Here is a 24,436-nt window from a genome sequence, read left to right as displayed (position 1 = left end):
AAGATCTTCGTAGAATATGTAGGAACCAATATGAGCATCCAGGTTCCACTATTGGTTATTGACCGGAGATAAGTCTCGGTCATGTCTACATAGTTCTCGAACCCGTAGGGTCCGCACGCTTAACGTTCGGTGACGATCGGTATTATGAGTTTATGTGTTTTGATGTACCGAAGGTTGTTCGGAGTCCCGGATATGATCACGGACATGACGAGGAGTCTCGAAATGGTCGAGACATAAAGATTGATATATTGGAGACTATATTCGGACACCGGAAGTGTTCCGGAGAAGTTTCGGATAAAACCGGAGTGCCGGAGGGTTATCGGAACCCCCGGGGGAACTAATGGGCCTAGATGGGCCTTAGTGGAGAGAGAGAGGGGCGGCCAGGGCAGGCCGCGCGCCCCCTCCCCCTTGAGTCCGAATTGGACTAGGAAGGGGGCGCCCCCTTTCCTTCTCCCTCTCCCTCTCCTTCCTTCCCCTCTCTCCCTTTTGGTGGAAACCTACTAGGACTTGGAGTCCTAGTAGGATTCCCCTCTTGGGGGCGCGCCAAGGAGGGTCGGCCGGCCTCCCCCTTGCTCCTTTATATACGGGGGCAGGGGGCACCCTAGAATACACACAAGTTGATTGTTTAGCCGTGTGCGGTGCCCCCTCCACCATATTCCACCTCGGTCATATCGTTGCAGTGCTTAGGCGAAGCCCTGCGCCGGTAGCTTCGTCATCACCGTCATCACGCCGTCGTGCTGACAAAACTCTTCCTCGACCTCAGCTGGATCTAGAGTTCGCGGGACGTCACCGAGCTGAACGTGTGCAGATCGCGGAGGTGCCGTACCTTCGGTGCTAGGATCAGTCGGATGGTGAAGACGTACGACTACATCAACCGTGTTGTCATAACGCTTCCGCTTACGGTCTATGAGGGTACGTAGACAACACTCTCCCCTCTCGTTGTTATGCATCACCTAGATGGATCTTGCATGTGCGTAGGAAAATTTTAAAATTACTGCGTTCCCCAACAGCACGTCCCGTTGGGAGTGGTAGGGGCCATACGGAGTCCTTCAACAGTGTAGAGTTTTATGTTCGACTCCCACCCACCGTTTACCTTCAGAGCTTTCTTGTGGCGTCTCTGCTACCCAACTGAATTCAGTTTCCATTAATATACTTGGATGTAGTAGTTTGTAATACTATTCATCTAGGTCTGCTACCCAAATGAATTCAAGTTGCAATAATATACTTGGCATAATGCTACAGATATACAGTAGTTTGTAATACTATTAATCTAGGTCTGCTAGCAAAATGAATTTAATTTGCTGTAATGTAGCTGGCATAATGTAACAGGATCTAGATCACTTTCAGAGTGTGACTTTTGTTGTGTTCATATTACTTCTAACTGAGCATTTGGTGAACCATATGCATCTTGGTGAGGCTTTTAGGTGAGGTGAGTAGCATGCTCACTTGCCAAGGCTTCATGGTACGATTTCAGGTTTAGGTCAGGTACGTACATGATCATGCTAGCATATGCTCATGCCATAAGACTCATCCTGTTACACTTCCTACATTTTCCATGTGAAGTACTCCCTCTGTAAACTAATGTAAGAGCGTTTAGATCACTATTTTAGTGATCTAAATGCTTTTATATTAATTTACAGAGGGAGTACTTTTTTTTGATAAATTCATGAATGCCAACAGGATCAATCAAGGCAATCAATGTTGGCAAAAGAGCATGCACCTGCGGAGCAGTTCGTCGGTGTTGTCGTCGGCGTATGCGCAGTGCGGTGATGGGGCAGACTTTGTCGGCGCTGTTGTGGTCGTATGCGCAGTGCGGCGATGGGACAGACTGGGCGGTGGCGTCTTAATGCCTCGTGAAGTCTGGGCGGAGGCGGCGTCTAAAAGCCTCACAAATCGTGTTGGCGAAGAGAAGAGCCTGCAACTATGCTGGCGAAGAGCTCGTTGTTGTGGCCGTGGCGGCCATCGTCGGGTGCCTCGCCGTCTGCGCAGGCTAGCGATGGCGCATACCAAGCTGGACGCCTGGACGGCAACGCTGAACGGCGTGGGGGCAAATTGAATTTCTTGCCGCTAATTTAGCTTATTTCTTTATGTGTAGTTGAACAATCCATGCAGACCGGACGCGTCGTTTCCCTTTATGATTGTGCCTTTTGTTTCCTTCTATGTGTGTACTACTTGTGCGGGCGTGGGAGGACGTGGGTTTTGGCAGAGTATCGTCCCTCAGGCGAAATTGGTAAACGCACTCACCGCTGACAATTAGTGTAATCTGGACGGTTAGATGTAATTAAGTGATTCTGATCGTGGAGTTGTAATTGGCTGGGGATGTTATGTGTAGATTAGGCTGGGTGCGTTTAGCGATGAATATTTTTTCTTGTTTAATAGTAGTAGAGATGATGACGGGGTGGAGATCATGAAGGTGGACCTCAACACCGTGTCGCCAAGGAAGAGGCCATGGTTCGAGAAGATGCAGGCCGACATGCTCAAGTTTGATGACAAGTGATCTATGGTGGCATGCGCCATCCTTTTTTGTATGCCAGCAACCACGGTCGAAATGGCGTGGTTGAACTTCTGACTTTTTGTGTGTTGGCATGTGCACCGGCCGCTGGCAAACGCGCCAGCAAGACTGTGCGATGGTTTTTTTGGAGGCTGGCATGGCGCCGGCATGAACTTTGGGCGGCGGCAGACCGCTGGCATGATCTATGGTCGCGGCCTATTAAATTTGTAGACGGACATGAAATGGGCCACTTGCGTTGGGCGCACTGCCGACCCAAAAGGAAAACAGGGCAAACGTCGAGCGGACGACTGACCCAAACGGACAAAAAGCGGACAAAATCACCGTCCGTTTGGGTCGGCACGTTGGAGTTGCTCTAACAAGCGCTTAGGCATGCTTAGGCGCTAGGTGATGGCCAAACGCCTCAACTTAAGGGTATGAACTATGATGGCATGTGGATACATATGCCCCATGAGAAAAAGTAGACTAAGGCAATTACATCGATTCTTTCCTCCCCAACCCAAGCTACTACTAGTGGGCCTCATCAATGAATTGAAAATAAAGACTTTCTACATGCATCTCTACTCTCAACTTAAACCTTTTTAACCTTTTACACCGGATCATATTTTTTCTCTTCAAACACCCGCCTTCTGCAGAGGATCCCACTTCCTCGTCCGAATCTATTTTTCTTGACATCCGATCCTACATGGCATACGAGACATCATTCTAGGGTTATGCATTAATTGGCCATGCCCTAAGGACATCTTTAGTGATGGGTGTTTACATAGGTGTCATGATGAAAAGACTAAATATTAAAATTTGAAAAAGTACCTAAGCGCTTTAGTTCTAACGGGCGGACACTAATTGGGCGTGTTAACTGAACTGGCAAGGCGTAAGTGCTTGGTGCCAGTTTTTTCGTCTGCGCCCCATATAACACCAGGATTCTACCCTAGCATCTATTTTGGTGCATGGCGTTGAAGATGCCCTAAGTGTAAGCCTAAGCAGGGCAAGCAATGAATTGTATGCATCGATATGTCAAATGGATCATATTTCAATTGTATTTGTTGGTAGTTAACTTATTTATGCCCTAAATTAATTTTGATATCCATATAAACCTCATACACACTCTGATAGTAAAAACTGTATTATCGCCTAGACCGTGCCCAGGACGCTTAAGCACAACGAAGGCCAACCGCCTCGCTTATACCTACCGCTTTTTTCATCCTTGATCCTCGCACTTTATTAATTTGAAACAAAATTCATACGGATACAAAGGGGTCATGTGGATGTAGAAGCCACAAGTGGCGACCCCGAGGAAGCAAAACATAAAATTTTACAAGATTGTGTGCCTCCGGATTCGAAACTCGGCCTTCGAACATAAAATCACAACTAACAAAACTTGATCTCCTCATATCTATCTCCTTCACAATTGTGACATGCGGGCCTCCTAGCCATTTTTTGATATCGTCCACAATTAGTTTGCAATCGCACACAATCACGAGATGACTCAAAGAGAAATAAACGGCTAGTGTCAAGGCCTCAGGACATGCTATGGCTTCAAGGCTTGTTGGATTATTCACTCTTGGTAGAATGACCGCAGAAGATATGAGGTAATTATCTTGTTCATCTCTGCACACTGCCGCAGCTGCACCCACACAACCATCGTGAAATAGTCCACCATCTACATAAATCTTTGTGTGGTCGTTCGGAAGAGGCTTCCAAGCATTTGATGTGTTGCATGAGCGCGTCTCCCCGGCATGGCGGTACTGGTGATCCTTTTTGGGCTATCCAACTCACTGATGAATCTTTCTATGAAGAGGCGAGTCGACGTCGGACTTTGGTAACTGGCCTCATGCATTGCTTTTCTTCGTGATGTCCACACTGCCCAAAGGGTCACGGTCATCTTCACGAAGTCCGCATGCCATAACGATTCCATCATGTTAAAGAGCCAAAGCTTCACATTGGGTTCATGTGACTCAACAAATGTGCCCAATCAATTCTTTGTCGCCCAACACATAAACACATCACACAACAGTGCAGTCTATCAAAGAATGCCTCCAAGAATCAGCACCACCACAAATTTGGCAAATATCCGTGTCGCACATCTTCCTATGGTGACACACATCCTTTGACGGAAGTGAGTGTTTTGCCATCCTCCAAAATAAGGCTCTGAAGTTACAGAGAGCCTGGGTGTTCCATAAAGATTTCCAACTATTCTCTTATGCCACGCCACTAGAAGTAGCTCCTCTCTGACCCAACAAATCACCCCTACATTTTCTTATACTGACCAACATGCAGTATGTCGATCTACCAGAAAACTATGCTTTCTTTTCAAATTGCCATGCCCAGAAATCAGTCAATGGAGTTGTGCAAAGGGGAGTGTTCTTTATCGCCTGAGCATTGTAGGGGAGAAAATATGTTGCAACTTATTATCTCTCCACACAGCCGAAGTGTTGTCAATCAGGTCACTGATAAATATAGGAGGATCGCTAGCCAGACAAGCAACTAGTCTCATCGATGCGTCTCTCAGGATCCAGTTTTTCGTTCATACCCTCGTGGTTGTGCCGTCACCGATGCGCCCAATGAAGCCATGTAAGAGTGCATCTCTACCCTCCAAGATAGACCTCCACACTTGAAATGGGTGAGACCCTAGGTCGGCATTGAGAATGTCAACACTTGGACAGCAGACGGCCTTGAGCAACCGGGCACAAAGAGATTCAAGCACGGTGAGAAGGCGCCATGATTGCTGAGCCAACAAAGCTAAGTTCAAGAGCTCGAGGTCCCTAAACCCCAAGCCGCCACATTTCTTCGGTTGAGTCATAGATCTCCAAGAAACCCAATGTGGTTTTCTCTACCCCTCTCTGTTTCCCCAGAAGAACTGACAAATAAGCTTATCCATTTTTTTCACACAGAACCCTTGGCAACTTAAAGCATGACATTGAGAAAACCGGAACAGCTTGCCATACCGATTTAATTAGATTTTTTTGCCCGCTGCTGGGAACAGTTTTTTTTTTGAGCAAATGCTGGGAAGTGGCCAAGTGGGAACAGTTTTTTTTTTTGAGAAAATGCCGGGAACAGCTGCCTTTGCTCAAAAAAATAAAAATAAAGCTAACCGGGCCTCGCGGACGGCATTGAGATGGGCTTCCTCCGTGACGGCGTGACCCGGCCCATGACCTTCTCGCTTTGCGCACCACCACAAAACCGACCGCTTCGTTGCTGAGTGCTGCGTACATCCCTCCCTCCCCAACCTGCTCGGCGCCGCCTCTCCTCTCCTCTCCCCTCCCGCCGCGCAGGGTTTTATTAGGGTTTAGCGGCGGCGGCGGCGGCGGCGACCGCGACGCCACCCCCATACCGCAGGCGATGGCTTCGATCGCGTCGCAGCTGCAGGCCATCAAGTCGGCCCTCGGCTCCACGCCGGAGTCGACTCGCCGGCCCATCACCCGGCCGTCCGTGCTCTTCGACGCCAAGGAGGCCGCCGACATCGACCTCCGCGCCATCCTCCCCATCGCCCTCTCTGGTGCCCACCCCTCACCCGACGAACACCTCTATCGATCTAAGCATACTGTTCCTTTGACATCATGTTTCCGTAGCTCCCTGTTCACTTGAACAACACTACCTTGGTATATTTGTTCGCTAGTTCAAGCGCGTATTACCAACCATTTTTCGATATGGTCGTTAGGCTCCTTGGTTATTCCAAATAATTGCCCCATGGTCACCCTAGCCCCTAGGAATTTATCCGTGATTCGTCAGCTGATAGAGTACACTGCACTGCACTATGTACATCAGAGCTACTCCTGAAAATTTTCAGAATTCTTCTAACTTTCACATCAAGCTACGCTAGTTTCGCATATGGAGGACTTGCACACACGTTTATGTTCCCTTGCAGTAATTGACTCGAATTGTGATATGTAGGTTTGGAGCATCTTACTGGTGTGGACGAGAGGTTTGCGAGGTACAGTAGCACGCTATTCAGCCAGACTAGCCTTGAGGTCAACCGTGAGCAGCAAACTCAAAAGGAAAATGACAAGCTAAACAAGTCCATCTCCTCCTACCTCCGCCTTCTAGCTGGCTATCTGCAGCTTCCAGCTGCCCTCAAGACGCTCGAGTACCTTATCCGCCGATACCTGTATGTACCAACCTTTAGCTACAATTCATCCCTCCCCGCGAGCTCTAGCCCGTTCTTCTGTATCTGACGGAAATGTTCATGCAGGGTGCATGTCTACAACGTGGATGAGTTGCTGCTGTGTGCATTGCCGTACCATGATACACATGCGTTTGTTCGGATTGTGCAGTTGGTCAACTTAGGGTGAGTGTCAGAGGTCCTGGTTTATGCTTGGTTTGTTCCCTTCATCTTTTCAATTCACTCAGTGCTTGGTTGATTTTGTGCGTTCAGGAATAGTAAGTGGACCTTTCTTGATGGTGTGAAATCCTCGGGTGCACCCCCGCCCAGGAGTGTTCTAGTACAGCAGTGCATCCGTGATACTTCTTTGCTGGAGACCTTTTCCAACTATGTAAGTTGGGCTGCCTTATTTTTTGTTGTAGTAGGATTATCCATTGCTTTTGAAGGTTTGTGCTTGATGTTTTTATCCATTACCAGGCGGCACCAAAAAAGGGTTTCCTTCATTCAAGGACAGTGGTGTGCTTTTGCACTGCAGTAATTGTGGAGTGCTTGGGAGCTATCCCCAAGCTTGATTCAAATATAGTGCAGAGGGTGGTGGGATATGTGTTCGACTCCCTTAATCCTGATATTGGGGCAGATCGAGATTATAAGGTTGGCTTGAAAGATGTGTAACTTATGTTATCCATTTATGCAAAATTGACATCTCAATGTTTGTTTAGCTATTCATTACGATTACAATGCTAAATAAAAATGAAGTCTGCATACTAATTTTTTATATTTTCTGAAATCCACCTTATGCTCTTTAAGCTATATCATTGTGATGGGTTCTTTTATAACCAGGCTGGCGCTCTGATGATTGTTGGAGTACTGGCAACACGAGCAACACTGGCACCAAAACTTGTTCAAGACTTAATTATCTTTGTTGCAAGGGCTGCACAGCATGATGCATTGGAGTCGGTTGATTTACCGTGGCTTCGTGTTACAGTAATGGCTATTATAAGTCTAGTTCAGGTTGGTCCATGACAACTTTCTTGTCACAAGTCCCCCATAAAATGTGCTTCTGTATATTAAGTATTAAACTCGATGCATCAATGATATAAAGGTTTTCTGTTAATGTTGCAGTCACAGTCTGTCCAAGAATTCCGTAAGAAGCCATTGATGATTCTAAAAGACATCAGGTAAGGCTTGCTTGTGGCTTCGGTTTACCAGATGGCCTATATATTCGGTTTCTTCTTAGCATTAGGCATTGGTTATTTGATGGCAATTTGTTTACAGGGATTTTTCTGGCGTCCTTTCTGTATTATCAAGTGAGTTCAACATTGAGAATTTTGTTAGGCTTTATGTTGAATCACTGGTTGACTGCAGGTAATTTGCTCATGTGATAACTGTGATTATTTTTGTATATTACTTTCATTCCATGACTCTGGAAACATGTGAACAGTACTAGTGATGAATCCTGCCACGTGCACCTTATTGAAACCATGGAGACTCTACCTATCAAGAACTTTGTTGAAAGGATTGTGCGGAAGGTTCTTGGAAACTGTATCAAGGCATCACGGGTCACCGACAATCCAGATATAAACCGCACAGGTAGTTATTGTATTTCTTGCAATTCTGTTTTAAACTGATCAATTATCCATACGTTGATGTGTGTGTGTGTGTATTGTACTCTCAGTAGTGCTTCATTATGAGAGATCATCTTCCCCTACCAATGTTCTATCTTTATAATCCTCAGGTATATGGGCAAAGAAGATCTTCGCTGCAATTGAAAAAAAGTATTCATGTGAGCTACGTGATGCTATCCGTAAATTTCTTGAGGTATAAATTTGTTGCTTATCCAGCTTCATATATTTCCTAGTTGTTTTTTTATTCTGCTCTATTTCATTATGAATGTTCTTCATTTCAAATTTGGAAGTCATTGATCTAGAACATCATTCTGCCAGGAATCTGAAATTAACTCAGTAAAAGGGGATTCTACTTCCAAGTTGCTCAGCTTAGTGTTTGATGAAAGCAAGAGCATGCCATCTGAAATTTCTGATGCTAACATCTGGTTCAGTCTGGATCACCCAAAGGTCTGATATGGATTTATTTTATGCAAATTTGTAGAGCTGCTAACCTTTGTTTATGTCATATTTGATGAATTGAATGCCACATAATTTACGTACCATCTTTTGGGAATTAGTTTGTTCCCTTCTCTGCACTACTAACTTTGTTCATCATGCAGGCTGTGGTCCGTCAATCTGCTCTCTCAAAAATTGCCAAGTCCGATATTTTAAAGAAAAATACTGCAAATCCACAGGTAATGTTTGCATCCTTTTTTGCAAATGTATCTGGTGCAGTACATGATACTCGTTCTATTTGAAGTTATTACTTCCCTCAAGTGTTGACCTGCTGGCTTGTGTTATTTATGTTTTCCTGCAGAAGTTTATAAATATGCAAGATGCAATAATACGCAGTTTGTATGATGATGATCTAAGTGTTGTTCAAGCTGCCTTATCCATAGAAGGACTAGCTGCTATCTCCAGTCCTCGTGGCCTTCTAAAAGCATACGATGATTTGCTCGTGAAATGCACCGACATCATTCACAAAGGTGGGCAATGTTCATTTGTTGGCCTCTTGATGAGTTTGTTTTATTATCTCGTGCAGAAATTTGTTGTGTAGCTTAGCTGCTAGAACTTCCATTTACGCATGAGGTTGTTAGTATGATTTAAAAATTAGGTTTAGAAAAATACAGTCAACATTGTTTGTAATTCAGTCCAGCATACAAAATCAAGGAATATTAAGGAACTGGGTTTACTGTTTCCCTCCTCTTGTTGCTAATGCTCGATACTATATCCATAGGAGTTACTAGTCAGTAAGTGACAATACTATTTGTTCTATGGTACTCTAGGTGGTTCAAAAGCATCAAAGGCTTGTGATGTTGCTGTTTCATGTTTGGAAAAGATGGTTATGGAATATCAGGTGCATCACATGGAACATGCCAAGGACATCGCTACAGTAGTATTTGGTCTTCTTATTGTTCACCCAAAGGTCAGCTTTTTAATCTTCTACTGTTTGCTTGCACCATTTATTTTCTTGCACATATTCCTCATTTTGAATGTTTAAATGGATGCAGACCTTGAAGGTAAACTTGAAGGCCTTGGAGCTAGCTAAGAAAATACAATGGGATTTCTATGCAAGTAGTCCTCTTGTTTATGAGCTCACTGCTCCTGAAGTGAAGGTGAGATTTCTTACCTGTCCTGATATGTCATGATAGATTCTTACTCTTTATATATCCATTTCCACATCTTCAGCTCTTTGCAGTCAAATGGCTAGATATGTAAAGCATGTATGAAATAACAAACATATTTTTCTGTAGATATTGCTATTGGGACATGCTACATTCGTTCTATTTTTCATATAACTATATATCTTATTATGTCATTGCAGAACGTGCCTTTGGAATCTATAGCCTCCATTAACATGAAGAACATCCAAGCTTTTGCTGAAACTTTTCTATCAAACCCAAATAAACATGTGGAGTGGTTGGCTGACTGTGGAAACCGAAGTAGCTTTTCTAGAACTCTGTTCTTACTCATAGTATTGCAAGCTCTGCTTATTCCTACTGAAGGTATATACATCTTCGCAGCTTTGCTCTTATCATTTCTGTTAGGACTTGTCATAGTTGTTTTACTAAGAATGTTACTCCCTCCGTCCCAAAATAAGTGACTCAACTTTGTACTAGTCATAGTTGTTTTTGCTAAGAATGTTACTCCCTCCGTCCCAGAATAAGTGACTCAACTTTGTACTAGTCATAGTTGTTTTTGGGACGGAGGGAGTAGTATTTATTGAGTATTATTGCGGTATTCAAATAAACTGCCCTATATACTCATGTTGTTCTTGCTTGTCAAGCTAGTTATTAGCATTCTTCGAAGTGATAGTTGGATGCAGTCTGACTTCTTTCTGAAATTAAATTTTATGTCTGAATCTTCTGTCACACACACGTGCGCACACCAATTACTTATTTTCTTCTCGCCCTCCAGTTTTGGATAAGCAGGTGAATCTGTGCCAAGTTTGTTTGCCAGCTCTGAAGAATGAATGGTCTCACATACAGCCAAAAGGCGATTGTATTGGTGATGAGGTGTTACTGCTTTACTCTACTATTGTTTATTCCATTTGTGGATGATTTACCCAATATTTACATGCCATACGTTTTGTTTTACATCACGCAGATCAGCATTGACAACCTTGAGAAGTGCATTACGGAGCTAGTGAAGCATATTTTCAATAATGACACAGATGCATTGAATGCTAGAATTCTTGTCTGCATATTTTGGGGTCTGCTAAGGGTCCAGTCTTCCTATGTTAAGCAGAATTCTATGGTGTGTTACTGCTTACCAAAATGAATAAATCTGTATCTGTTTTCCTTGTTGTGACTTCTGAGAGTATCTCATGTTCTGTTCTCACTTTGTGGTGTATGCAGATTGATGCTGGTGAAAATACAGCGCTTGATGATTTGTTTATGTATTTCATCACATCACCTGACAACAATATCTTTCAGAAGCACCTACAGTATCTGGTGGCTAACTGCACAGGAGCACCTATTCAATTTATCTCAAAGTACCTTGTGGATGAAGGTTGCTACACTAATTTCTATTTTTAGGTTATCCTGTTACTGTACAAGAGCTAAACATATGATATAAAGTTTAGACAACATTTTATTCTGGTATTTTCTGTTGCCTAATATTTGCTTTTACTAAACTTGTATTTTAGTGCCTAGTTTCTTTGACATTGCATAATTAGCTCACTTCGGTTGGTTTATTCATGTTCCTGTTTTTCCTTTAATGGTTACTTACTAGTTAGATTGTTGTTTGATTGCACACTCATTTCTCTTCTTACTAGTTAGATTGTTGTTTGATTGCACACTCATATCTCTTTCTCTGCACTGTTTATGATATTTTTTAAATTTTGATGTAGGTTTGTCTGCTGGAGTTCAAGCAGAGAGTCTTCTTGTGCTTGCGTCAATTTGTTCAACGTGTGCTTTATCTGAAAGTAGTAGTATGGATGAGAGCTTGTGTATGCAGCTTCTACGTTTGTTCCCTTCTCTTATTGTCCCTCTTTCCCACGAAAATAAGGTACACAGTGTTCTGTTACGTTTTCTCTATCGCATCACAATCTGTGAGCTAGTTCCTTTTTGTGTTGACTAGAGTTCTCTTGGTTATTGTATTGAGCAAGTTCGTTACTCATATTGTAGGATGTAAGGTCCTCTGCTATGAAATTTATCGAGGGCCTGTCTTTGGTGTGGCAGCGCTTGAGCACTTCGGTGTCCAAAAATGGTATGCTAGCCGTATATTTTCTTCATTCTTAATTCCCACTTGAGGAAATTTGATGCTGATCTTTTTGGTCATTAATTACAATCTACAGGAAACAACGGCAAATTCCCCATGTCATCTCCAGCCTTTGGTGTTTTCCTCGAGTCATTGGCCAACCAAAAGGCCATGATATCCTCAGATGCGAGATTTTTACCTGCTTATATTTCATCAATGCTTAGCCCAAGTCAAGATCTGATGGTTCCTGAGAATCTTCATGAAAGGTTATTTGATCTCTTGTGGAACATCTCACATGTTATTAAATGTACATTGTCTCGTCACATGAAATTCCTATTATCTCTAAAAAAGATGTATTGGTCATATGTTCTTCTGTAATCAACTTTGGCATGGGTATATTCTTAAAACCAACCTTGAGATAGTATCCTCGCTTGAATTACCTGGGGGATTGTTTAAACGGTGAAGTGATCAGGTCATAAGCATGTGATTTGACAAATCAGATGTGTGTACTGTAAGTGTGGTAACAAGAAAGTGGAGCAACCAGAAATAGTAGCATTCTGCGGACATGCGAGGATTTTCTGAAGATTTGAACGTAACATTTTTTATAACAGCATACCATAGGTTTATCGTCAAGAATTAATTGCATTTAATGGAAGCACACGTGTGTCTATTTTGATAGGGATGTGTAATAAGCTCGTGTGTCTCTTTTTTCAGAATTGATCAGCCGACCAAAGATGCTATCCTTAATTTCATCTTGCACTCTTCTTTGAAGCTCTCTCCTTATGGAAAGGTTAGTTTCTTCTGCAGTGTTGGTAAATCGATCCAGCTTGATATGGCATACATGTCAACAGAGTATCAAACCCCACACACCATAATATTCACTCACATCATCCTTGTCACTCAATACCACACAAAAGCTGAAAACTAGTAAATATGAACAACCCTTCTGTTAGATTTGGATGTCAGTTGATATTATAATGTTATTGCAGCTGATGGTTCTGTCAGCCCTGAAAGGAGTAGGAAGCATTTTATTTAAGGCAGAAGAGGTTAAATCTTTGTTCTTGTATCTTCTGGACCGTCGTAGTCAGCATCAAAGTGGGCATGATTCTAAGCAGATCCTGACTACTCATGAAACACAAATATTGTGCTTGCTTTTGGAGGTAATAAATACATCCGTTCAGCAGGACTGCCTTAGTTCATATTTGTTGTGGGTGTGTTAATTACTATCATTCTGTAGGTTTTGTTCGCAGTGGAAGATCAAACAAATTTTGGTTCTGAGACATTTGAGGCTGTATTGAAAGCTTTAAAGGTGAACAAACTTTCAATCAAGTGAAAATTACAAATATATCTGCTGAGATTAACTTTGACATTATGCAAATCTGCTGAGATTAACTTTGACATTATGCAACTTCAGGTTGATGGTTTGTCTCACGAAGATCCTGTTGCCGTGATGCCATGTCTAACTGCCCTGCAAAATCTTCAACCAGTATTCTTTGAAAATTTGAAGAACGATACTAAGGTTTATGTTTGCCCTATAATTTTGTATGCCATTGTTCGCTTGGTGAAACTTCAGTTATTCGCACATTTAAGTTGAAATATAGGGACAACATTGAATGGGCTAGTTTACATTCAACATTGAATGGACTTGGACCTAGTTGGTGGGATTATACATTTACCCAACCCATCTGAGCATGTACTGGAATTTCGGGAATTTCATTTATTGAGCACACCAACATAGGCATCATGTACATTGTAGTTCTGCAAAAAAGATGGTATTTTAGCAGTAATTCATGGTCTTCCAATCTGTGCAATCATTGATGTGAACCAAATTGGTTTCTTGTGCTCCTACATTAACTTAAATAGAAGTTCTCTACAATAATCATGGTGTGCTGATGTAACAGTCAGTAATCATGTTTCCTGGGTTTCTGCTGAATGCGGCAGCAAATTGTTTGCCAAGTGTTGGATTGAAGCTCTCTACATTGAACTATCTTATTTTCTTGTGTAAACAAGTACACTAGGGGTCTGTTTTGAAGGGGAGTATTTCTTGGTAAAATTTTGGTATTTAGTTTGGGAAATTTGCCAAGAGAACTACCATTCTTCCAGACAGTGCTTGAACAAGTTATTTCTGCCTGTTACCATGTACTAGAGCATTCTTATTTAACTAGTCACATGATCTTTCTTGGCATTTGTTTTGTTCACAGATTGTATATACGATCATCTTTCACATGCTTGTATTGTTCTGGCATGTGATTGATCTCAATTCCTTTCTGCCCATATCTTTCTCTCTGATCTATTATTGTCTTTCCCTTCATGTGGTATTAAGATAAACTAAACTTGAATGTATTCTCACTTTTGCAGGATAAAGTATTTGGGCTACTTATTTCTCTGTTTCGAGCTGAGAATTTGGAAATTCGAAATGCAACACGAGATGCTCTACTGCGAATTAATGTTTGTATCCATATCCTGTATTCTATTTATTTCATTCATATTCACTTATTTTGGCCAAGCAAAATTAGTGTGTCAGAGGTCCAAACACACCCATTAATGTACGAAAAAGATCTATCTAATGCTCTGAAATCCGGTGTAAAACGTATTTAAATCTGGTTGCTTGAACACAGATGTTGTCACTCTTTCAGCACCAAACTGCCTTTCCAAATGTTGTACTTCTGTTCCCTTTTCTTAAGATGAGCATAGGCTTGTAACTATGTACACCTGAATGGATTCTTTTCAGAGTTGCTATTTGTTAACAATTCTCCCAAGTGTTTGCATGTATTTTCGTGCATGCTGTTTGTACAATTTTTGTATCACTTTTAATCATTTTTAGCTGATTTCTAATTCAACTCATGACAGGTTCATGCCTCCACTTTTGTGAAATTTATTGAATTGGTTGTAGCGCACGGTGATGAGAGAGGAAATCCAAAGAGAATAAAGAGATCAGAGAATCTTAACCGTGATAACCATTTTGAAGAGTATTTTGGAGAACACCCTGTGTCTTCTATTCTCGTTTCTCTTCTGGATATTCTTTTTCTTATGAAGAATGTGAATGAAAGGTCTGGCACTATAACACTTAATTTCAAAAAATCTATGTTCTATAGTTCTGATATGCAATTCTAATATGCTGTCATTTTTCATGCAGGCTATGTTTACTCCAACCACTTTGCCAGATTCTATCAAAGCTTCTTTCCGATCAATGGATTTCAGGGATAGTTTGTCAATATAACAAAGGCTCTTCTGAAACTCTTGATGTACCCAGTTTTGTAAAAGAAACCCAGCAGTTGGTACTGCTGACACTCAAAGATATCATTGATACACTACAATCGGGCTACCAAGTAATCTACTAGACTGATTTATAACCTCTTACTCTTGCTATGTTGTAAAAACTTGGACTTCTGTTTTTTTTTATTTCATGAAAATTTGTGTTTCTGCAGGATAATCTGCTCAACAATGGAAATGTAAACCTCCTTATCAATTTCATAAGGTCCACGGAGGATGTAGGAACTCGTAATCATGGATTGTCGTTGATTGCATCCTTAGCAAAGGCATTCCCACAGCTGGTTTCAGAAAATATTATTTATCTGTTTGTTGCTATTGGGGATGCAGTGAAACAGGTTTGTTCAATTTTCCGGGGGCAATCTGAGCCTAGTGCAGTTTGCTATCCATGGACCTTCTTGAAGCATTTCTTTAGTTTGTACTCCCTTCGTCAAAAGTTGTACTAATGTTGAGACACTTATTTTGAGACGGAGGGGGTTCACCTTAATTTTTGCTAACCAATTCGTACTAGTAAGCCTATCAGCTTGAAGGAATTTTCCCCACGGGGGTTATTTGGTTTGTAGGATTGTATCATGTAGGAGTACTTTCAAGGATTCCATTGCACTACATTTCGTAGGAAAATTTCCATTGACTCAAACCTCAAAGAATACATTGTTTTTGTTATGGTGCAACCAAACAAACTTTATTTAAATTTAACTCTAAGATTCAAGTGAGCGTCACATTGCTATCATATGTTTGGAATCTTGTGAATCAAAAGAGGCCCTAAATGTTAGCGTAGGTTGTTTATTTTTTTGAAGCGAATCAAACAGGATCTTTATACTTGTTTTTTTTTAAAAGCTTCTGAAAGTTAATGTTGTTTTATATTCTTTGCATTATCCCTCACTTAGCTTGTCCTATACACACTTAACCCTTTTTCTGCATTTCAATTTTGAAGGAGGATAGCCACTCGCAACATGTTATGGAGGATTTATTATCTGTACTAGTGCCATGTTGGCTATCAAAGACCACAAGTATAGAAAAGCTTCTTCAGGTTCTCTATTTTTCTTTGACGTTCTCTGTTGGCTTATACATTTTCCTGTGAATATAACAATATTTAATGGATTATGCATATTTATGTTTCTGCAGATATTCATTAAATCTTTGACTGATGTTGCCGAACATAGGCGTGTGACCCTCATGATGTACCTTTTGAGGACCCTAGGTGAAAATAGTTTGAGTACCGTGATCATGTATCTATTGTACACATTGATTGAGCGGGGTTCACACTCTCTTTCGAAACACAAGAAGAGTCATTGTGTCCTATCCTTGAGTGCCATGTCACAGGAGTGGGAATATGGTCTGGCAGTCAATATGACGGGCCAATGTTCCTATAAATTATGGTTTCCTTGTCTGTGTAAGCTACTACAAGAAATCAAGGTGCATCAGAAACAAGTTTTACTTCCTATGCTACATTTGGCGTTGCAGTTTATTCTACTTAAGCTGCAAGATACAGAGTTGAGATTTGAGCTTGAAGCTGAGGAAGCTGCTAATTCTATCCAGGTATTTCATTTGGTCGAAATTGTGGCTTTGTTGCTTTTCTGTTGTTGTTATTCCTATTTTAGCTCTGTCTGCTCCAGTTAGAACTCCTGTTGTTTTATGCATTTCTATCAAATAGTGTTTTGCCTTAAAAAAATCGTATTCTTGATTTATCCATTCCTTATTCGTATTCATGGCTGTTGTAGAATTCTCTTGGAACACTCATGGAGGAAGTTGTCTTGTGCACTGTGTCTGTCAAAGACAAAAAAGGGGACATTTCTGGTGATATTCTAAAGGAAGTCAGGAACAATTCAAATACTGTTCTGAAAATAATTACGGGATGGATGCATGCTTCAACATATTTCAAAGGAATTACTCGGTTGTTAGAACATCCAGAAGGTCTTGTGAAAAGAAAGGTATCTTTGTTGTTCTGTTCATTGATTATGTTCTTTAAAGCCAACTTTGCCCCACTTGACTGCCCCTGTACTTTGTAAACAGACACTTGGAATATTGTGTGAAACTGCAAGGGTGAATAACATGGTCCAGAACAAGCAAAGGAAAGCAAGAAAACTGAAGCGCAGCTCTCTGTCTACTGCACTCCAAGTGGACAAGAGCTCTTGCCCTTATTTCAGCGAGCTGTGCTACAAGATTCTAGAGTTGATTGATAGAGAGTCGGACACATCTGTGAAAATTGCTGCTATTTCTTCACTCGAAACACTAGCGAAAGAATATCCCTCTGAAAATCCTGCATATAGCAAGTGCCTTGCGACAATCATTAGTCACATCAGCTCTGGTGATTCTGTCACTTCTTCCGGGTTAATAAATACCGCAGGGTCTCTGATTAACGTGCTAGGATCAAAAGCATTACCTCAGCTTCCACTTATCATGAAAAATATGCTGCAAAGAGCACATCTAGTGTCATGTTGCCCTAGTGGAAAATATGCTCATGGTTCTCCGAGAACTGATGCCAGCCTTTCAAACCAATCTGTAAGTATGTTGCTATCCGTACTTACAACTATTCAGGTGATTGTGCAAAAGCTTGGGGAATTTGTTAGTCCATATTTGGAAGAAATACTGGATCTCGTGATATTGCATCCTGAATGTGCTACTCAAATTGATTCAAAGTTGGATGTAAAAGCAGCAGATGTTCGGGGCCTACTGACCGAGACAGTTCCAGTATGTTCCTTCTAAACATATCATGTATTGTTTTCTCAGTGATATGATGGACAATTAATGTGCTTTATATTCCGAGTCTAATGGAAATATTTGTATTGCAGGTTCGGCTTATTCTTCCACCTTTACTGAATTTGTATTCTAGTGCTACCAAATGTGGAGATGCAAGCCTGTCATTGTCGTTCCAAATGCTTGCAAATGTAGTTGGTACAATGGATCGGCTGGCTGTAGGAACTTACCATACAAAAATATATGAACACTGTTTGGAAGCTCTTGATCTCCGTCGTCAGAATCTGGACTCCGTGAAGAATATAAATTTAGTTGAGCAAAGTATTATCCACACCATTATCACTCTTACGATGAAGCTTACCGAGTCCACTTTTAGGCCTCTTTTCCTTCGTACTCTTGAATGGGCAGAGTCTGAAGTTGATCAGTCAACATCAAAGAGAAGTATGGACTGTGCAATTGTTTTCTACAAGTTGGTCAACAAGCTCGCTGAACAACACAGGTATTCCTATCACATTGTGTATTGGCAAATCACCGAACAACATAAATGGTTTTCAGACCTTGCGTCTTTTGCTGGAAATATTGAAACCCGTGTCAATGATTTGCCTGATGTTAGTTTGTTCAATTTGCGCATATGAATTTGCTTCTTATCTTGTTTATATCATTTGTCTATGAAGGTCCTTGTTTACACCTTACTTCAAGTACCTACTTGAGGGATCGGTACAATATCTATCAGAAGATGGTGTCTTGATCAGTTCCAAGCGAAAGAAGAAGGCTAAACTTGGAGACGATATAGTCAAATATAAGGATAGTTTGTCAGGACAGAAGCTGTGGAACTTGAGAGCACTGATACTGAAATCATTGCACAAGTGCTTTCTTTACGACAATGATCAGAAGATCCTAGATTCCTCCAATTTCCAGGTTAGTTTCTTTGTATTATTTATATATGGGTCTACTGTCTACAGGTTCGCACAAGATCAATTTCATATCTTGCATGCTTTTGCCAGCCAACAAAAAATTATAATGTGCTAGGCAAATGTCCTTCTGCCTTGTTTTGATGTCATAATCAGGTGGTAGAAAGGGCATCCTTTAAGTTGCTTGTAGCATAACCAGGAAATGTTTCTTATATTCTTTGCCCGTTTACCTTCTCTGCTCCTGATAATCTTTTCATTTTGATTGTGACATTTTTTGTTTATATCTTGGCTATCTGCAGACTCTTTTGAAGCCCATTGTTTCTCAGTTTGTTGCGGAACCGCCTGAATCTCTTGATTCAGTTCCAGACGCTCCATCAGTTGAGGAAGTGGATGAAATTCTTGTCTCATGCTTGGGACAAATGGCAGTGACTGCGCGATCAGATGTTCTGTGGAAGCCTCTTAACCATGAGGTAGGAACCAAGCAATACACGAGTACTTCTTGAATTGTAGCAGCTAACTGAACTAATTGATAACTATTTGGTGATTTCTTATAATACACTCGAATCTCGTAGCAATATTTTAACCGGAGACCAGACCAAAGACTTGCTGGTGCTAACTGTCTTAATTTTGTCATTGTTAAACTGCAGGTGCTGATGCAGACAAGGAGTGACAATGTCCGCCCTAAGATGCTGGGCCTGAAGGTGGTGAGGTACATGGTCCAACACCTGAAGGAGGAGTACGTGGCTCTGGTCCCGGAGACCATCCCGTTCCTGGGCGAACTGCTCGAGGACGTCGAGCTTCCTGTCAAAACGCTGTCCCAGGAGATACTCAAAGAGATGGAGACCCTCAGCGGCGAGAGCCTCCGGGAGTACCTGTGATCTCTCCCCAGAGTCCTCGCGCCAGTGAAGTGAACTAATACGCAGCCCCTGCTGGTAGTCGCTTTGATCTTGCTTCTTCTTGTACGTAAACTACACATGATGGATGGCTTCGAGTTGAACTATCGCTTTGATCTTGCTTGTTGTATGTAAACTACACAGGATGGATGGCTTCGAGTTGAACTATTTTGTTGTTTATACATGTGTGAGCTATTTAATTCTTCTGTCCGGGCCTTGCTACTGAATGCTTATTCTAAACACCGACGTGTGAACATCGGGCTCCTACTGTTGGTCGTTTACACTGTATGTATGCTCAACTGTCATGCACTGTCAGAGTTGGTTGGCTGTACTGCGGTGCAGAGTGACTTTAGGGACTGTGCAACATGCACGGTGGTAAAGCACGTGCCAGGAACATGAGCACGTGGAGGCCTCTCGAGTTCTGTAGATTTCTTCATGTGCTCCCGGTAAATCCAGTTGCTATATTCTGTGAACGCTGTGGCGGAGTCAAGATCGCGGAATTGTTTATCCAGCCAGCTATACGGATCACGCGGAATCAGCTTCTGACACTGTCATCGCAAGGTGGCGTTTCCCATCAGATGGTGATGGATGACCACGGCCACATGGTGGCCGCCTGATCTCTTCTGTGGCATGTCTCTTTCACATACTGAACACTGAACCCAGATTTGGCCCTTAGCCAAGGATTTCTGTAGCCGGTGTTAAAACAAATAAAAATTTACCAACTCTAGGTTTTACTCTCCTCTGGGCCAAAATTGCAAAACTGCGTTTTCAGACCCAGCGAGTCGTACTGTTCTTGTGACCACGGTGCCGGTGTAAATGGTTAAAAGCCAGACGTTTTAGCACTGAAAGGACATGGGAGGGTAGATTCAACAAACATTGCAGGTAGCCGTCCAGTCCTACAGACACTAGAGCAGAGGTTGGCATGCATGTTTGGGTCCGGCCAAAAGGCCAACGTTTGAGGCCGGCAATCCAACAGTAAAGAGATGTCGACAAGAAGATGTCGCCGCTTAGTGCTGCCAAAAGGGGCGACACCCCCCGTTGATCGGTGCCCATTTGGAACAAGGAGTCACATATCAAACAACAGCCAGGAAAGTGACCTTGTGAGTGACCAGTGCAAACAACCACCTCCGCAAGTTCAAAAGACGAAGGATCCATACATAGTGATCTAAACGTTCTTATATTAGTTTACAGAGAGAGTATAATTCAGGTGAGGTCTACAGAATACAGTCAGAAGAACCTTACGCCTCATTTGTCGAAAGCTTAAGCTTTAAAGTCCACGGAAGCTATACAGACCGGTAACCCCCTATCACTCTCCAGTTCTGGTAGTACAAACCCTCTATGAAATAACAAACGGGTAATACACTTATAAATACTAATACTACCCTGCTGCTGGTATATAGTTTAACACCTTCTAATTAGTACGCGAGTAATCCGACATTCGGCGTGTTTCGGTCACCTTGATATCTCCTCCAGCCTCTTCAGGATCCGTTTCGAGTCCGGTCTCAAGGACGGCGAAGGGTTGCAGCAAGCCGTCGCGAGCTCGAAGAACGCGTTGAGCTTCGCCTCATTCCCTGAGTTCTTACTCTGCTGGATCAGCCCGGAACCGAACGCGTCGGCGATCTTCCTCTCGAGGACCAGATCCTTGAACGAGGCGGGCAAGTGGATGTCACGCGCATTCGGGCTGTCATTCGCCGCCTCCTTCTGAGCAAGCATTTCCAGCAGGATCACCCCCAGGCTGTACACGTCGCTCTCCCTCGTGACCTCCCTCATCTTGATCAGCTCAGGGGCCTTGTAGCCTTGCACCGCGGCGGTCTCGAGCATGTCCTGCGCGGCAGCGGGGTTCAGCAGGAGGTAGAGCCCGAAGTCTGATACCCTGGGCTGGAAATCGGCGTCGAGCATGATGTTGCTTGTCTTGAGGTTGCCATGGATGATCGGCTTCTGCGATCTTGTGTGAAGGTGGTCCAGCCCCTTGACGATGCCGATGGATAGCTTGCAGATTATCTCCCATCTCTGTGAATCATTGATTCCCTCTGCAGGTAAAATTTAAACGGGAAATGTCAGACAGTCCAGAGAATGCATGGAGTTTTTTTGTTTAGATGCTAGTATATCATGATTTGAGATCTGACAGTAACTAGCAAAGTTACTGACGTGTTGACACCAGTAGTGGGAAAATCTCATGGTAAGAGCGGACTGGCAGTCCAACGTAAAGGCCGACACATTTTCAACTCAATCGTGCAGTACAATATAAATGCAATAGAGTCATAAAATTTGAAACTGTTCAAACCAGAACCTTGTGGTAGGGAACCAGCTTGCAATCGTACAAGAAATGTAGCAGCATAGAGGACCATTTGGACATGTCCTTTTCAAACCCTCAAAAAGATCAAATACACCTCAAAAGTTATTGACAACAAAAGGTCAAAAACCACAGAAATTGTTTTCTGTAAAAGATAATCATCATCTTTATTAGTCTTTCTCAATGTGATCAATTGATGGATCAACACATAACACATGTCCAATAAGAGCATATAATTCAACAACTCCACTGAAAATGAGAGCTGAAAGATGCAGGGAGCACAAACAGCTCAGAAAAATCAACCTCATAAATGCCATAAAAGTAGTCTTGCAAACACTTCATATAAGAAAGCATTTCTCTTTTTTTTTTCAGGGAAGAAAGCATTTCTCTTTAATAATGAAATAAATCGTTAAATATGCTAGGAATTAAATGTTTCCCCAGAAACACTGATTTGATATATAACTGAACAACACAGATCAACACCGAAAATCAAATGAGGTTGCTACAGGTGACCCAATGTTCATATGTCCTTCAGAAACATGAAGATCATGCTAAGCAAAGTGTCCCAGCCAACAACTCCGACCAGTAAAAGTTCACAAACACCTTTATTAACTATTGAGCTGTCCCGTTGTCTAGTAAACCTCACGACAAAAGTACAAAGTGTAGCAGTGAAGAGACATGACTAAAGGTAACAAAAATCACTCTGCAAGGCTGTTGCTCAATCCTTGCAGCATTATTGGAAGTACGCATTCGTGCTAAATCTGAATCAGATGAGCAGAATAATCGATCAAATCAAAGAGAGATGGTTTTCAGTTAATTTTCTGGGAAACCAGAGACGAGCCAGAGCTAATCATGATGGCACATAAATCATCAAATTTACTACAGTTTCAGCTAATTATGACGGAGTATTTCGCAGGATTAGTCTTACTCAAGGTAAACTTGGCTTGAAAGCAAGGCAGTGGAAGTAATTGCACGCTATGGAGCAACGAAAGTAAAGGGCAAACCTTGCAAGAAGCGGCGGAGCGAGCCGGCGGCGTAGAAGGGGTGCACGAGCAGCTTCTCCCCACGCGGGCCGACGTAGAGCGCGCGGATCGGCACGAGATTCGGGTGCTGCACGGCGCCGAGCAGCCGCGCGGCGGCCGCCGCCTCCTCGGCGCCCGCGGAGCAGACGGGCCGGAGGAACCGGAGCAGCGCCACGGCCTCGCCGGCGCTGAGCCCGGCGCGGTAGAGCGTGCTGTGCGCCGACTTGGCGACCACCTCGCCGGGCGCCTCGAGGATGGCGGCCACGGTGAGCCCCTCGCCGCCGGGGAACGTGAGAAGCTCCTCCCCGACGCCGGAGCCGTAGGCGCTGGACCCGCCCGCCTGGAAGCGGTCGGCCCTGGCCCCGTGCGAGGGCAGCACCGCGCGGCCGCGGCGGCGGCGGCGGCGGTAGCAGCGGACGGAGTAGCAGAGGAAGAGCGCGACCACGACGCCCAGGACCGCGAAGAGGACGGCATTGACGAGCTTCCTCGGCATTGCTCCGCTCCGGCGGCGCGCTCGGCTCCGGGGAGCAATGGGAGAGGAATTCCCGGGGGATTATACGGCGGATTGGTAGGGTTTGGTGCCCTCGGGAGAAAGTTTGTGCTTGGGCGCTCCCTCCTCCTTTCCCTGCCCCTTTTCGTGATTCTTTCCCTTGCGGTGGAGATCTCTCTCTGCTGGCTGGCTGCTCCCTTTTGTTCTGCTTGTGTGTTTGTGTGTGTGTGTGACAGTGTCAGCTAAGCTAATGGTGGTATTCTTTGGGGTAATAGTGGGGTGGAAGCTAGCTTGAGATGCTTCTCGTCTTGAGGGAGAGCGATGGATCCATTCTCTTCTTTTGCTTGCTTGGACTTTGGGTTTTATGTGGATGTGGATGATAAGTGCGTTCATGATGGCAATGGACGTACGTACCCATGAATAGTGTGGGCAATAGGGCCCTAAATCTGTGAGGCCCCTAACTTCATAATTGCGTGCGTCATCGAGTACACTTGATTACCTCATGTCATGTGGATGTGGCACTATAGACCCTATGTCTGAGCCAGAGTAGGGCCATGTGATGGCTAGCCCGGCCAGGTTTAAAATATTCTAAAGGTTGTCTGACGAGTGATGGCATGTAAAAAGAAAAATCGGTTAATCCCTGAAAGAAAATTTGTATTTACTCCCCTGTTAACTTTTTACAAGATGTTTTTAGAGTCCGAAAGAGTGTCGAAAAACGTCCTATATTAAGTTATAGAGGGAGTAGATCCTAAACTTAGATGTTAAACATTTGTGTTGAGGTTTTATTGTGCAAACAGTTCGCCATGATTATACCCTCGGCAATGGTGAATCCACCCTGTAGATGTGTGGTCAGCTGAGCTCGGAACCTTTTAGCAAACCCTTCATATGCATGATAGCATGTTATAAAAGAAAAAAAAAATTAAAACTATGTAAAATATGTGATGAG

The 24,436-nt window shown here is 43.0% G+C and overlaps 2 protein-coding genes across 3 annotated transcripts; one reads left to right on the top strand and one right to left on the bottom strand.

Annotated features, from left to right (window-relative positions):
* The first annotated feature begins 5,703 nt into the window (after nucleotides 1-5,703).
* On the top strand, nucleotides 5,704-19,891 carry LOC123054255 (uncharacterized protein At3g06530). 2 transcript variants are annotated; one of them, XM_044477985.1, is made up of 38 exons: nucleotides 5,704-6,005; nucleotides 6,401-6,614; nucleotides 6,699-6,794; nucleotides 6,882-6,999; nucleotides 7,086-7,259; nucleotides 7,449-7,619; nucleotides 7,731-7,786; nucleotides 7,884-7,973; nucleotides 8,050-8,198; nucleotides 8,344-8,426; nucleotides 8,552-8,680; nucleotides 8,833-8,907; nucleotides 9,030-9,198; nucleotides 9,499-9,638; nucleotides 9,724-9,828; nucleotides 10,038-10,218; nucleotides 10,631-10,728; nucleotides 10,820-10,969; nucleotides 11,071-11,224; nucleotides 11,565-11,722; nucleotides 11,842-11,923; nucleotides 12,012-12,180; nucleotides 12,629-12,704; nucleotides 12,904-13,074; nucleotides 13,152-13,223; nucleotides 13,329-13,433; nucleotides 14,273-14,362; nucleotides 14,765-14,964; nucleotides 15,051-15,243; nucleotides 15,343-15,453; nucleotides 16,119-16,214; nucleotides 16,310-16,723; nucleotides 16,906-17,115; nucleotides 17,198-17,875; nucleotides 17,977-18,380; nucleotides 18,556-18,799; nucleotides 19,092-19,262; nucleotides 19,440-19,891. In XM_044477985.1, exons 1-38 carry the CDS (start codon nucleotides 5,849-5,851, stop codon nucleotides 19,668-19,670), a joined length of 6,384 nt encoding a protein of 2,127 aa, XP_044333920.1. In that variant the 5' UTR covers nucleotides 5,704-5,848; the 3' UTR covers nucleotides 19,671-19,891. The 2 variants fall into 2 exon arrangements, with proteins under 2 accessions (XP_044333920.1, XP_044333919.1); XM_044477984.1 differs by having other exon boundaries at nucleotides 15,343-15,522.
* A 955-nt stretch (nucleotides 19,892-20,846) lies between these two features.
* LOC123054254 (putative kinase-like protein TMKL1) lies at nucleotides 20,847-23,838 on the bottom strand. The gene is made up of 2 exons (XM_044477983.1): nucleotides 22,983-23,838; nucleotides 20,847-21,715 (listed from the first exon to the last, which is right to left on the bottom strand). Exons 1-2 carry the CDS (start codon nucleotides 23,491-23,493, stop codon nucleotides 21,138-21,140), a joined length of 1,089 nt encoding a protein of 362 aa, XP_044333918.1. The 5' UTR covers nucleotides 23,494-23,838; the 3' UTR covers nucleotides 20,847-21,137.
* Between the last annotated feature and the right edge of the window lie 598 nt (nucleotides 23,839-24,436).

The sequence above is a fragment of the Triticum aestivum genome, chromosome 2D, assembly GCF_018294505.1.
Source record: "Triticum aestivum cultivar Chinese Spring chromosome 2D, IWGSC CS RefSeq v2.1, whole genome shotgun sequence".
In the NCBI taxonomy this organism is placed as follows: domain Eukaryota; kingdom Viridiplantae; phylum Streptophyta; class Magnoliopsida; order Poales; family Poaceae; genus Triticum; species Triticum aestivum.
Note: the sequence above shows the minus strand (reverse complement) of the source record. Positions and strands in the feature narration are given on the sequence as shown.